The sequence below is a fragment of the Chelonoidis abingdonii genome, chromosome 6, assembly GCF_003597395.2.
Source record: "Chelonoidis abingdonii isolate Lonesome George chromosome 6, CheloAbing_2.0, whole genome shotgun sequence".
In the NCBI taxonomy this organism is placed as follows: Eukaryota; Metazoa; Chordata; order Testudines; family Testudinidae; genus Chelonoidis; species Chelonoidis abingdonii.
Window position 1 is genome coordinate 90,956,316 of NC_133774.1, and position 14,233 is coordinate 90,970,548.

General features: G+C 42.8%; 1 protein-coding gene across 12 annotated transcripts in view; it reads right to left on the reverse strand.

Annotated features, from left to right (window-relative positions):
* Window positions 1–14,233, reverse strand: part of AOPEP (aminopeptidase O (putative)) — a 346,149-nt gene that overhangs the window by 145,470 nt on the left and 186,446 nt on the right. For 10 of the 12 annotated variants that reach the window (XM_075067225.1, XM_075067224.1, XM_075067222.1 and 7 more), the window contains 2 exons: window positions 13,328–13,517; window positions 11,780–11,889 (listed from right to left, as the gene is read on the reverse strand). In XM_075067225.1, coding sequence (XP_074923326.1) covers window positions 11,780–11,889; window positions 13,328–13,517 — 300 coding nt within the window. The remainder of the gene's footprint in view (window positions 1–11,779; window positions 11,890–13,327; window positions 13,518–14,233) is intronic. The other 2 variants (XM_075067228.1, XM_075067227.1) reach the window with 1 other exon arrangement.

Genomic DNA, 14,233 nt, shown 5'->3' on the forward strand with positions numbered 1-14,233 from the left:
AAAGCCGTGGTAATCCCAACTCTCTTCTACAGCTGTGAGACTCAGATGACCTACACAAAACACCTGAAAAACCTGGAACATCAGCACCAGCACTTTGTTTGGAGGATCCTCAACACAAAATTCACCGCACTAATGCCAGTGTCCTCACAGAGGCAATTATCTTCAGTGTTGAGGCCCCGATTATCCATTACCAGCTGAGGTGGAGCAGGCACGGTGTGCACACGCCTGATGTATGCTTACCAAAATACCTGCTGTATGCTCAATTCACCAAAGGAGAAAGGAAACAGGGAGAATAAAGGAAACGCTTTAAAGACATCCTCAAGATAAACATCAAAAGATGTGGCATTGACATTACACACTGGGAGACAGTAGCCCAGGACAGGGATAACTGGCGAAGACTTGTCAGAGAGGGAACATTCATTTTTGAGGAAAATCGCCTTGCCCGGGTTGCAGAAAAACGCCAGAAAAGACAGATAACTGTCACTCAGCAATTGCGGCCCAACCCTGACTTCCAACATCACCTGCAATGTCTGCCAATGAGTCTGTGGCTCAAAGATCAGACTCCTCAGTCATTGAAGGACCCATAAAAAATAAACACCTGTGAAAGAGATCATCCTTGACCTCGTGGGATCGCCAACACAGACACGTGTGTGGTAAAATAACTTAAATAGATTAGACAAACCAATGGCTACTACTAGATAGGCGGTCAAAATTAACTCAGTTTATTACTGCAATAACCACCCCATCATGTTGCCATGAGTGGCAAACTTCTGCAACCATCTGCTGTGGGTTTAAAGTGTGGATTTTCATATTATTCATATTCACAACCTTGGTAAGTGGACACGTATACTAAAAACAACAGACTATACCTGAAATTTCCAGCAGCCTCCTTGTTACATTAGCAGGTAGTGTAATCATACTTGAATAAGAGTTCTCTTTCACACACACAACTTGGGATTTCATTCTGATTGATCCTTCAAACACACACAAAACCCCCACATAATGTCATTTTGGTCTGCAATCATGGAAATGGTTGCAGTATCACAATTCTGTAGACTACTGATGAATCAAGTAAGAGGAGATGAAATACAATTGAGAAAGGACTTGCATGAATATAAAGGTCTCATAACTTTTAGCTTTTTGAAAATACTAATAAAAACAGACAAAAGTGACAATTGGATTGAACTTAATTAGATTTTCAAAGCAATTTTCACTAACATCCCCCTCTATGCAGATGATGCACAGATCTGCCTCTCTGACCCTGAATTCTCTCCCTTTGGTCAGACTTGCATCTTTGACTGCTTTTGAATGACATCTCTTCTTTGATGTCTTATTGCCAACCTAAACTCAACATGATGAAAAACATAACTTCTGATCTCCGTTTCCTCTTCTGCCCATTCAACACTGACAGCTCCACCATACTCTCTGTTATCATGGATAAGTCAATGAAAATGCTTGCCTGGTACACATCTGCAGCCAAAAAGGCAAATAGGGTGCTTAGATTATCTCAGTCTATACCTAATGGGTCTAAGTTTGGTCATCACAATTTAAGAAATATGTAGTGAAGACTGAAAAGATCTGAAGATAAAAAAGCTACAGGTATTGGAGGACTTACATATAATGAGTTATAATTGCAAAAGCTAGAATTAGTAATACAAAAATAAGTCAGAGGGGACTTCCGTAAGGTATACAATTTATGCTGATAGGTTGGCATTATGAAATCTGATTAGTTCCTCCTTTTATCCTGTTTTATACATCAAGATTAAGAAGAAACCTGAACCTGAAAAGCAGCACTTTTAGAACCAATGAAATTAAATACTTCTCACACACTGTGTAGCTTACCAGGGGAATTTGCTGATGCAAGAGGTTATCCAGACTAATTCTGTGTCTGGATATAATAAAGGACAGGATAATTGCATGACTACTAATATTATTTTGTAGCTATACAAGTTAGAGGTAAGCGTACTAAGATCTTATGCTTGAAGGTGCAAGAGAACAGTACTCTATATTTGGCTAATGATTAAATTCCAGTTTTAGGAGTACTGCCACGGGTGGCATGCCACAATGGCCAAGCTACTGCACATTAAGATTCTGCAACAACCACAAATGGGATCACAGCTGTTTTAAGGGATCTAAAGACCACGTTGCAAAGTTCTCAATCAATTTTTTAATTTTTAATTCCCGTCTCCAAATTAATTGGCAGGTAATCAGACTGAGGATTTTGTTTTGGCCAATTACAGAGATAGTGACAACCTATAAAATTTAGATCCTGATCCTGGTTCCAGTTTTATCTCTGAAATGTCCACTGATGTTCTATGTTTTAGAAGTTTTTCAGTGTGAAAGTTCCACTTTAACAACGAGAGGAAAAGAAAAGGAAAAGAATGGTTACTTATTTTATAACTGTGGTTCTTTAGTCAGTGTGGATTTATGGTTAATGATTATTGTCTGTAAGAAACCCACCAGGTTGTTGCTGACTCTTGGAAGGTGAAGAGCCATTGGGTTATTACATGCTAGTGACACCACATGCATAGCTTGATAGCTTCTTGGCACATGGGGTAATGATCAGGTTTCTCCTTGCTTGTTAATATAGTACATTTTAGATGTATTTTCTGTCAAGATCTGCATTGCGGAATTTCATAGAACAAAGATGAATGTCATGCATGGAAGCCTGATAGCTCTGAGCTCCAAGATGGTTGTGTCAAATTTCATGTCATTCTGTAACTAAGTCCCTTGCATCTGGAGATGGTGCAGATGGGTTCCCCAACTGGTTACTAACGCACCCATGATTAATGTCATTGTGGGAGGAGGGGCAGAGAATGGTATTCCTCTTCATATAGTCTGGGGTCTAGCTACCAGTTCAGTTCCAAGATGACATATGGTGGGACTATGACCTTATTATTCATCTGATGTCTTGATGTGGAACAGACTGACCTCTGCCAGTGTTACAGAGGCCATGAATGAAGTCTGGCAAGTGATGTCACATTTGTGCATGCTGACATGTGACCTAGGATTCCGAGGTAAGTCCATACTGCCATGGTTGGATCTGATATTATTTAGTTCAGTATTGATTGCAGAGACAGGGATCTGTCCTCAAGTAGCTACGCTTCTACTGACCAGGAGTTGATCATGGCTCTTATTAATTTTATTATCTCTCATGGAGTGAAAGATGACTTCTTATAGTTCACCAAGAGGGCCAGCTGGGCAAACATGGAGAGGATGTATTTCAGGGGTGTAGTGGTCTCCTGCCTCTGATCAGCCAATTGCCTAGATACAAATGTTATGGATGCCTCTCCTCCTTAAGTATGCCATTTTATCTCACCATCGGTGGAGAGTCTGAATGACAGTACATTGTACTGGTAATGGTTGGGCCCTACTGTGAACCTCTGGTATTTCCTGTGGGTTGAGTGAATGAAAATACACATCCTATTAGGCAAGAGCTAGGAATCAGTCCTGAGCCTGAAGGGATGGAATAATGGAGGCAAGGATTACCATCCTGAATCTGAGACAGCACATGCATTTGTTCAGTCTTCCCAGGTCTATGATAGGATGAAGACCCTCTTTTTTTCTTCAGAATATGGAAATATCAGGACCAAAAGCATCTTCCCCTCTAATCTTGCAGTACCTCATCTGTGGCTTCTAGATGAAGCAACAAGGCAAATTCGGTTTGTAGAAAAGTATTCCTGAAAAGAGACGGTTGAGGGGCAAGGATTGGAATTGGATGGGATAGCTATGAACGATGATCTCTAACATCCATCTGTCAGATGTGATGGAAGACCAAGTCTAGTGGAAGTGGACAAGGTGATTTCCAAAGAATATATTCTGTCCTAGACTGACTTGGGTATGGCTCCCAACAATCCCATCAAATGTGCTGTCTTGCAGCAGGTGGGGAGTGTGATACTGAGAAGGAGGAAGACCAGGATTCTTTATAAAGCTGATACTTGTAAGACTTACAATATGGGTCTGGTATGCAAACGCCTAAGGAGCACAAGGTGGCCCTCAAATCTCTAATGGAATGTAGAGTATTTGCTAAATATTCAATTATTTTGAAGGGCAGGTATTGCAGCTTGCATCTCCTTGGGGATGCCTGACCCTGCTAGCCATGAGGCTCTTTGCATTGTTACAGCTCTAGCCATGCATCTGACTAGTGTCTGAGGTGTCCATGGCCACCTGCACAGCAGTTTTAGCTACTAAATGGTCCACACTGATCATGTCCTGCCCCATGTTAAAAAGTTGTACTTATACAGAGTTCCAGGGACATGGAGGAGTAAGCTTTCCTTCCAGAAAGGTCAATTTTATTTTTTTTCCTTTCTCCCTTGGGTTGCTCTTGTTGGAGCTAGATTTCTCCTGCACTGCAGAGTCAACTCACAAGCCCAGGCTGGACTGAACATAAAAATGTTCAAATCCTTTCTGTGGGACTTGGTACCATTTTACAAACCTTTTTGCTATGGCAGGAATGGTGGTAGGTGTCTGACAAGAAGGCTTTAGCTTTATTGAGAGAGCAATTCCATCAGGATCCAATGCAGTCAGGATATCAAATAATTTATGAGACTTCTCCTGTACCACTGAAGACTGAATGTTCAAATGTCTGCTATTCTCATTAACAGCTCTTGGAAAGCTAACTACTGCTTCATCTGGCAACAGTGAACTGAAGTTCTTGGGAGGCTAAGGGGTTGGTGTTGCTGTCCCAATACTATGTCTGATGAGGCCCAACATTTCTCCTTGCCCAATGTCAGTGGTCTGTCTAGGGATGCTGCTGGAGAATGTGAGAATGTGTGGAGTGAGAAGGGGATCAACTTCCTGGAAGCCTGAGATGACAGTTTTCAGTATGCCTTCAATAGGGCCATGATGGCAAGCTGTAAAGGTATGGTTAGCTTGCATGGTGGTGGCCAGTCCATTGCCAGTCAAAGTAAAGCTGTAACAGAGCCCTGAAAGAAGAGATTCCAGGTCTTTCCACTGGGTCCCTGATGACCTTGACGGAGATGGATTTCTGCTTGATGATGGTCAGAAAATGTGACCTGGTGACAGGAAAGAGGAATACATGTTCTCCCAAGTCAGTACCAAGGCATATGGTGTTCTCAGTATTGGGTTCTGTTCCAGTGCTGGCAGTGGTCTCAGTGCCAGGTTCATCATTTGGGTATATGTGGTTCCTCCAATAGGGTGTTTGCCAGTACCATGAGTGACTCTAATGGAGTTCAATCAGTTTCTGCATGGCCATCATTGCTCATGGAGTCGGTTCCTGAAGCATGTTTCGCCAATACTGCAAGTATAACCAATTCCACTTCACTAGCTCTTATTTTTATATTGTGCATAGTGGGCTTATTCTTGAAGGTTTGCTTTGGCCTCTCTTTGAGGGATGACACCATGCTGTGCCTAGAGTCTCAGCTCCTATCCTCAGAATATCCCCTATCAGCACTGAACTTCATTGCCATGGGTGTCAGTGTTCCCAGTATGGGGCTAGGGTATAGATCCCCAGTTCTCTTCTCAACATTGAGGGTCTGTCAGCACCAGCTTTCAGTGTCACATGCCTGCAGGAGGGGGCATTCATGGACACTGATTTCTTTGGTACCTGATCAGTCTCAATATTTGCTTAGTCAGGGTTCGAAGAGATCTTTATCAGCTGCTCCAGCAAGTGGAACTTCTGATAGGCACCTTTGATTAAAAGGAGAGACATATCATGCACCAGTCTGGCATGTGGCTTTTGCCCAGACAGAACCAGCATCTGGTGTGGTTATCAGTTAGCAGGATCAGGCTTTGCATGATGGACAGGGCTTGAAGCCTGCATATCAGAAGGGAGTGCCGAACACTTAACCACGTGGTACAGGTGGATAAGTACGTGGGGAATGTATGTTTTCTAGGGTAGGAGTGACTTCAAATTCATCACATTAGAGGTTTTGAAGCAAAATCAGTGAGGCAGATGACAATCCAGTAGAAGAATCTGCTCAGGGCTGGCCCACAACATTTTGGCACCTGAGGCAGGGAGCTCAAATGATGCTCCATGCCCCCTCGCTTGGGCCAAAACTTTGAAAGGTCTCAATTCTGCCTTCTTTCTGTTCTACCCCTCTCATGGTACTGCTCTGCTATCTACCCCAATAAAGGAGAACAAACAACTTAAAATGCCCTGTTGAAAAATGTTCAGTAACACTTGATTTTCAAATGCCTGAACAGCAAATGTAATTTTTCTTGTCTGCATAGCAAGCACTGGTATTTTTATCTGTTTGAATAATCAAAGTGGTGCTTTCTGTGCCTTCTTGACTGCAAAGATTTGAACTGCTTGCTGTTGAAGGGCCACAGTCTGGGCCAGCTCATGCGCTATTGAGATAGTTGCAAGGCTGACCAGCCTCTCTTGTGCCATTGTGGAGCATAGGTGTGTTTTTATTAACATCAGCTTGGAGAAGCTGCGTTCTCCACTGGCAACTGTTACAGGAAGTGTTAGAAGTATGCGCAGAGCAACAAAAGCATTTGGAAAGAGGGTGGTCATCTTATTTGTGCGCACATATTCCAGAACAGCCTTTGGAGTTAATCCTGCTGAAATGTATCTTGAAAGGGCTTTCAGCTCATCACCTAAATCACTCGCATCAATATCGCACGTCATCAGATGTCAACATTGTCTCTAGTGCCCTGCATTGCTGGTGTAGGTCTTCTTCAGGTATAGTGAGGAGTTTTGGAATATTGTACAACATCCCAAATATATTGCTGTGTTCCTTGAGCTGCATGAAATGTTCTTCAACTGACTGTATTGCACAATCTATAACCTGGTTAAAGAATTCATCTTTGAATTGTTGTTTGGGGTCACTTATGGGATTACCCCGTGCCTTGTAATCAAAATGTCTTCTTCGGTGACTCTTGTATTCTTGAATGGGTGGAAAATAGCTTCAGTGTGAAGTTCCTCTGCCAACTTCTGTGCATTTTTCAGAACGTTTTGAAATCCCTCATCTGAGCAGGAAAACTGTAGGTATGACTTTGCTTTGTCCAGTTGTTCCATTGCTCCAGATATATCAAGGTCAACACCTTGGTGTCTCTTGCTTACAACATTTATTTCAAACAGTATGTCATGCCACAACACTAAGCCACTCAGAAATTTGAAGTTATTTATGTTTCTGGTGATTGCATTTCCCTCTGACACTGTTCTCCCATGAACAGTTCCTGTCATAGCATTATCCTCCATAATGGCCACTGGTGTTTGATAGGCTTTATCGCCTCCACTCGACTTTCCCATCCTGTGGCACTCAGTGGTTTCAGTGTCAGAGAGGACGTTCCCAGATGTTGCTTCAAAATTTTCCATCGATGAGTTGATGCAGAGAAAAATATACAGATGCTTTGATTTACATTAAAAAATTCAGCAGCCTCACTAGAAGCTACTGCTGCATCACTGACCACTGAGTTCAATGAATGAGAACTGTATGGGGAAAAAAAAAGCTCAAGGGTTTAACTCTCGGATCCGTGTCTGCACTCTTCTGTTCTTTCCTCTCACGTTGGCACCATTATCATATCCCTGACCTCTCATGTCAGCTATCATAATTCCCATATTTTCCAGCTTTTTAAGAAGCACATTTGTCATACCAGCTCCTGTACTATCATCAATGTCAATAAATTCTAGAAAATGCTCTCTAACAGTCACCATTGCAGGGACATTTTCACTAGGTTCTGCTGTTGTTACAAAACACACCATTAGAGTCATTTGTTCCATATGGCTAATGTCAGATGTGCAGTCCAGACTAACAGAATAATATTTTGCTGACTTCAGATCTGCCACAATCTTCTGTTTGACTTTCGTTGCCAGGATCTGTATGGTCTCATTTTGAATTGTTCTTCCAAGATAGTGGTGTGCGTACATTCTTGGGTGGTGACTCTTCTTAGATGCTCCTGGAGTACAGCATCAAACTCGGCCATCAGCTCCATAACTTTAAGGAATTTTCCACAGTTTGGCATGTACAGATGATCTGAAGTGCCACGCAGTGCTAGGTTTTGGGTAGCAAGCATTCTCACAATGGCAATGAGCCTTTTCAGAACATTTTGCTAGTAAAGAGACTCTGATGCAATCTTCTCTTGATGCTGATCATCTCTGGTGGCCTTTAACCTTAGTCTCAACTCAAGTTCTTTCCACCTATGGAATGCTCTCTGGTGATTTGCTTCCTTCTCATGGTATGCCAGATTTCTAGACAGATTTTTCAGTCCTTTGTTCCTGTAGAACCCAATGTGGCTGGAACATTAGACTGGAAGTTTGCATAAAAACAGTATGCAGCATTCTGGGTTTTTGAGTACATAAGCCATGGCCCCTCCACTTTGTCACCATTTTCATTGTCTTTGGGGAACATGACGTTTTTCACTTGCTGTGGCCCATGCAGTACAAGAAAGTCCCTCAGGCTACTGTTCAAGTGGGTCCACAGGTCTTGGATCATCTAGACTTAAGGAATTAAACACAGAAACAGCTGTTTCTTGTGCCTCTACCACACTATTCTCTGATCTATACTTTTCTTCAGGAATGTGCATGGTTATATCCATTTGAGATGGAGATATGTATGCTGCAGTAGCCGCCAAGTCACCTGCACTCTGACTAACTGGAAGATCAGGCATCTCCTCACCACTCACATCCTCACTGGGGCTGGAAGGCTCACTGTGAACATTTGTGTCTATGTATTTCAGGAGAGCTCCTTCCTGCTTAGATAGAAAAGCTTCCTTTGCTTCCTTTCTTTTTCTGAATGCTGCACCAGAGGGGTGTTTTCTTCTCTCACTCATGACTGCTGTTCTGTGCCAGCTATAGTGACTCTCAACACTCAGTTGAAGGGGACAAATAAGCAGGTTGGTAGCGGGGCCTGAATGAGGGAAGATATCAGCGTCTTAAGGGCTTAACTGGCTCCTACTACTTCAGTGCACTGCCTGTTCTCCTCAAGCAGGTTCAAGAAAGCAGCAGGAAACAGGAAGCTCCCTGAGAAGCTGGTGTTAATCAATTCAGGCTCCTGGGGGTGCTAGAGAGATACATAAGAGGCTCCTACTCCTCTCTCTCCCTGAAGCTCCTACTGCTTTCTGCTATTCCCTCTCACCTTTTCTCCTGCCTGCCTGGTATGTCTCTTGTGCCCTCCTTCCTCCAACACAGCACTCCATCATCTCTGTGCATCTAGAGCAGAGAGAATACATATGCACCAGCAGCAGACACAATTTTCTACACTCTAGGTCCTAGTGGCGCCCCCACCATAGTCTGGCACCTGAAGTGGCCGCCTCAGTTCACCTCATGGTAAGGCCAGCTAATGCAAAAGAGCAGCAGGTTGGATACTGCTGGATTTCATCTCAATATCATGGGCAGCAAGAGGGAACTGGGGGGTTGCGGTCACTCCCTGTTATGTCCTCACACAGGAGCATGAGGAAGCACAGGGCACATGCAAGTGTCAAAAGACTCTGATCTTGCATGCATAAGTCATATGCACACTTACAGTGGGATCTACACAGACATACTTAAAGAAAGGGATAATACAGAATAAACAATAAAAAAAACAATGGAGACCTTCTGCAGGCTATACAGTAAGCACTAAAATGAAGTGGGTTCTAGCCCACAAAAGCTTATGCCCAAATAAATTTGTGCCACAAGGACTCCTTGTCGTTGTTGTTTTTCAAAAGTCCTTAATAGCAGTTAAAATGAGCCATAGAAATCAAAGAGACAGGAATGATCACCAGACAATGAGTTGCCTTTATGGCACCTACTCTGTAACATGTAATAGTGACAGAGTCTGTGAGGAGAAATGATTAATGATTGTTTCACATTTATATAGGAATACCACTGTGCGAAAGGCAAGCAGAATGGAAGATACAGAGAAATTGGGATATCCGGAGGGAGGAAGGGGAGCAGAGGGCAAAATTAGAAGATAAATAAACTCTTCTCACTGTCAAATGGGAGACAGCATTTTCGCCCTACAAAAAAAAATTGGTTGGTTACACTACACATATACACCCCCACCACGTTTTTAAAAAGCAACAATTGTATAATTAATGTAAAACAAGGCAAACATGATTCCTCAAAACTGAAACAAAGGAAAGCAAATGTCCAGATAAGCCACCTATCACCAGAAGCCAGGTTCCTAATCTAAAAATATAAACTGGTAATCAGCAGTTGTGTTGGTAGCAGATGTATGGTAGCTAGTGATAAGGCTTGCTTTTGTGTTTGTACCTATCATCAAGCTGCATACTTGTAACTTGTCTGACCCTGCTTACAAGTCTGCTGTACGATTCATCAATAAGCATCAAAGCAGCTATTAAAAAGAGTAGAGTTATGCAGAGCTGGAGCATAACACTGACTGGGACAACACGAGTTCATAAGGTAGAACTTTATCTGCTTCTTGTGAACTGCAGGAGTCCAAGAGGGAAAACCTTTCAGGCCCTAGTGAAAAGGTGTGCTGTTTACAATATTCTGAATCATATCCTACAAGCTTATACGTGGGGCAGCATAGGGCTAATTGGAGGTGGAATTTGCAAGCCTTATTTTCTCGGGTACAGGATGTGGTGAGAAAAGCTGCACACTGTCAATGAAAATGCTTGCCTGGTACACATCTGCAGCCAAAAAGGCAAATAGGGTCCTTTGTTTTTTAAGACTTTATGCAGCCTGTGAGTTAGATCAGTGGTTTTCAAAGTGTGGATCGTGACCCAGGGACTGAGTTGCGACGGCTCTGGTCAGACCGCCGACCAGGATGTCAAAAGTCCCATCAGTGGTGCTGCCTGGCTAAGACAGGCTAGTCTCAACCTGTTCTGACACCACGCTGTGCCAAGCGACCAGCAGCAGGTCCAGCTCCTAAACGGGGGGTGGGTGGGAGGGGACGCACGGGGCTCCGTGTACTGCCGAAGCCCCAAACACCAGCTCCGCACACACAGTTCCCAGCCAATGGGAGCTGTGGGGGGCGGTGCCTGCAGGCGAGAGCTGCATAGAGCCGCTTGCGCGCCTCCATCTAGGAGCCGGACGTGCTGCTTGCCACTTCCAGGGCACAGAGGAGTCCGCAGGGCCAGGACAGGCAGAAAACCTGCCTCTGCGCCCCCGCTGCACAGCTGACCTGGATACGCCCGAGGTAAGCCGTGCCCCAATCCCCTGCCCCAGCCCTGAGACCCCCCCCAACCCTGAGCCCCTTCCTGTACCCCAAACTCTTCATCCCTGGCCTCAGCCCAGAGCCCTGACCCCCTCCCACACCCAACCCTCTGGCCCAGCCCAGAGCCCCCTCCCACACCCTGAATCCCTCATTCCCAGCTCCACCCTGCAGCCCTCACCCTCACACCCTAACCCTCTGCCCCAGCCCTGAGCCCCTCCCACACCCAAAACCCCTAATCCCCAGCTCCATTGGGTCGCAGGCACCAATAATTTTCTTCAGCTGGGTCACAAGAAAAAAAAAGTTTGAAAACCACTGAGTTAGATACCGTACCTCGTCTTTGTGCTTGTCTTCAACCAAAATATAAAGCAACTATTATGGCTTCAAACAAGGAACTTTGTTCAGGAAATGATCTCTTGCTATTTTCCTGAACAGAAGCACTTATAAAATGTTTAGAAACATTTAATATCAAACACAAAGCCACATTTTTGAAGCCTTTAAAAAAATTCACATAATGCAGAAGATGAGTAACCTAGTTCAATTTAATTAGGGTATCTTTTTTCTTCAGAAGAAAATAAGGAAATGCAGTAGATGTAATCAGATGATTTGGATGTATTTCCTTTGGAGGTAAATGGATGGATTCAGGGGGGAAAATGGGCAGGAGGGAGAGAGAGAACATGGGTGCAAAGGAAAAGAATATGCCATTGTATTTTTACCTTAATACTTGCAGCTCTTCTTCAGAGTTCTGCACCTCATCTCTGAGCCGTCGCCAGCGCAGCAAAGCTTTCAACTCCTGCTGCTCTCTTGCTTCATCATGTGGGAGCTGCTTAGTATACAAATATGTAGTTCATTGTTTGTTGTTTTCCCCAATGGTCAATAATTTTCTGATGGAAAGACCTGTTTTGTTTCCCTTTAACATGTAGGAGGAGCAGAGGATGGCACAAACATCTGCACTCTTGTTGAAAAATGCAAGCTTTACAAAGGGTTAAGACCAGCACAGAGAAAACAGGAGCCTCGCTGGGAGCATCAAATCAATAGTCAGTTAAATATTTCTGCCTGAGGAGGGAGATAGGCAGGTTGTTTTCCCCTCAGAGATTGGCAATAAGTGAACTGAACATACAGTACAGATACCTGGCTTATCAGTTCTGGCTGCATCTTTATTCTTCCCAGCCCTGAAAGCAGAAAGCTGTCGTGTGTCCTGATTTCACTCATCTTCCCTACTATTTCTGCTATGCTGGTGTAAGCTCCCTGTTGTATTTCCCTCCTACCAAAAGTATATTTACAGTGATGGTTGCTAATTAAATATATGCCAATTTGTTGGGTATAAATGAACTAACTTCTGATTTCTCCTTATGGAAATAAAATTTGGCATTCCCTTGAAGTACACTACTATTTCAGTCTGAGCTGCAGTTACTATGATGTAATATAGAGTATATTTATAACCTCATTAATATACGGCAACAAAATTACCCAATGATTAAAAAGTAAATGCTTTTTATAGCCTTGTAAATTAATAGGAATAAAATCATCCAGTTGTGATTTTTGTTGGCCATTCCTTGCCAGTTCTGCAAGATTTGCTACAGAGCAAATGCTTTCAGCTGGCTCAAAATAGAGTAGACGCAATGACTAGCAGAAGCTTGTAATAGAGGAGTGATAGTAAAGATGAGGATCAGAGAAGAGTTTGAGGATGGGAAGGGAGGGAAGGCAGTTAGGTAGGGGCTGCATCTTTTTCTCTTTCTCCAGAAATCTGGATGTGGTGGTGGTAATGATTTTATATAGTGCCACATATGTGCCTGGTACTTTACAAAACAAACAAAAATATAGTCCCAGCCCAGAAGAGTTCTTGGACACAGATGGACTCCTGTACCCACATGGTGCTGTTGACTTCAGTGGTGCTCAGATATGGGAAAGATGATTAGATGGGTGGAAAAGACAAAAAAGAGCAACGGATTGGGAGAAATGGGGCAATTTTGAGTAGTAGGTCTTTGGCTGGATGATCATTGAGACAATATATTTGAGTTCTTATATATGACATGACCTATACCTTTGAAAAGGTTCATGTTCAGTGTGGATAGGTGTGGAAGTAAGGATTTTAAACCAATTTATAATGTTACTGGAATCTGCATTCTAACAGATGTAGCCTCAGAATGTACTACTTTTAAATACAAATTTATAGTAATTTCTTTCAATTTAATATTAAGGCATTCAGTTAGACAGCATTTTAATTTCTAAATAGAAAACAGAATGGTGATCTGTCTTCATACCTGTTGTGCTACTGCCCAAAATACATCTTCCAAGTAAGTAGCAAACCCTTCACTTATCCATTCTTCAGTCCAGTCACGAGCACCAATGGCCAATCCAAACCAAGCATGAGCAATTTCATGGCACAGACGTGTTCCACAGAGTTGGCTCCCTCCAGTTAATACACTCTGTGACAGGAAGATGATGTGTGGGCTGCATAATATCAAGGACAAAACACATTATAGTCCTGTTACAGCATGCATTGCATGGTTATAGTAATATGTAGACTTTATTAGCCTTGTCAGCCTGTAATTACTATATGCGTGTTAGGTCATGACAGGTAGTTTATAGCTTGGGCGTTCTTAGGAATTAGGTTGCACTTTATTGTTGTCTGGCAGAGATTCAAGCTAAAATTCTGCCAGTTTTTTCATAGTCAACCATCAAACATATATTACCTTCAATAAGTAACTTAAACCAAAGTTTTACATTTTTCAAATTACAAGGCTGATTTATTTCAGTGGAAGCATTTATATTTAAGCTAGGATAATAAAAGAAGAGCAGGTGTGAATACAGGCAGGAGATATTTGTCAGTAAAATGATCAAAGTAGGAAATAAATACAGCAAAAATGGTTTCAAAAGAAAACAAGTTGCTATCCAAAGGCAACAAAAAAGCAGGTAGGATAAAGCACACACACACACACACACACGCAGGCCATATTTGATTTGTTACAATCCAGACAAGTTAATAAACATGATACAGTCTAAGAGCCATATGCTTCAATCACTATGAGGTGCACAGGGAAGCAGAAAGCCCTTTACCACATTGATACAGTTAAGGGAAGGCAGAGGGGAAATGTGGATACATGGTGTGTTCTTCCCCACTCTGCATAGTCACCACCACATCTCAATGAATATAACAGAACTCCTGT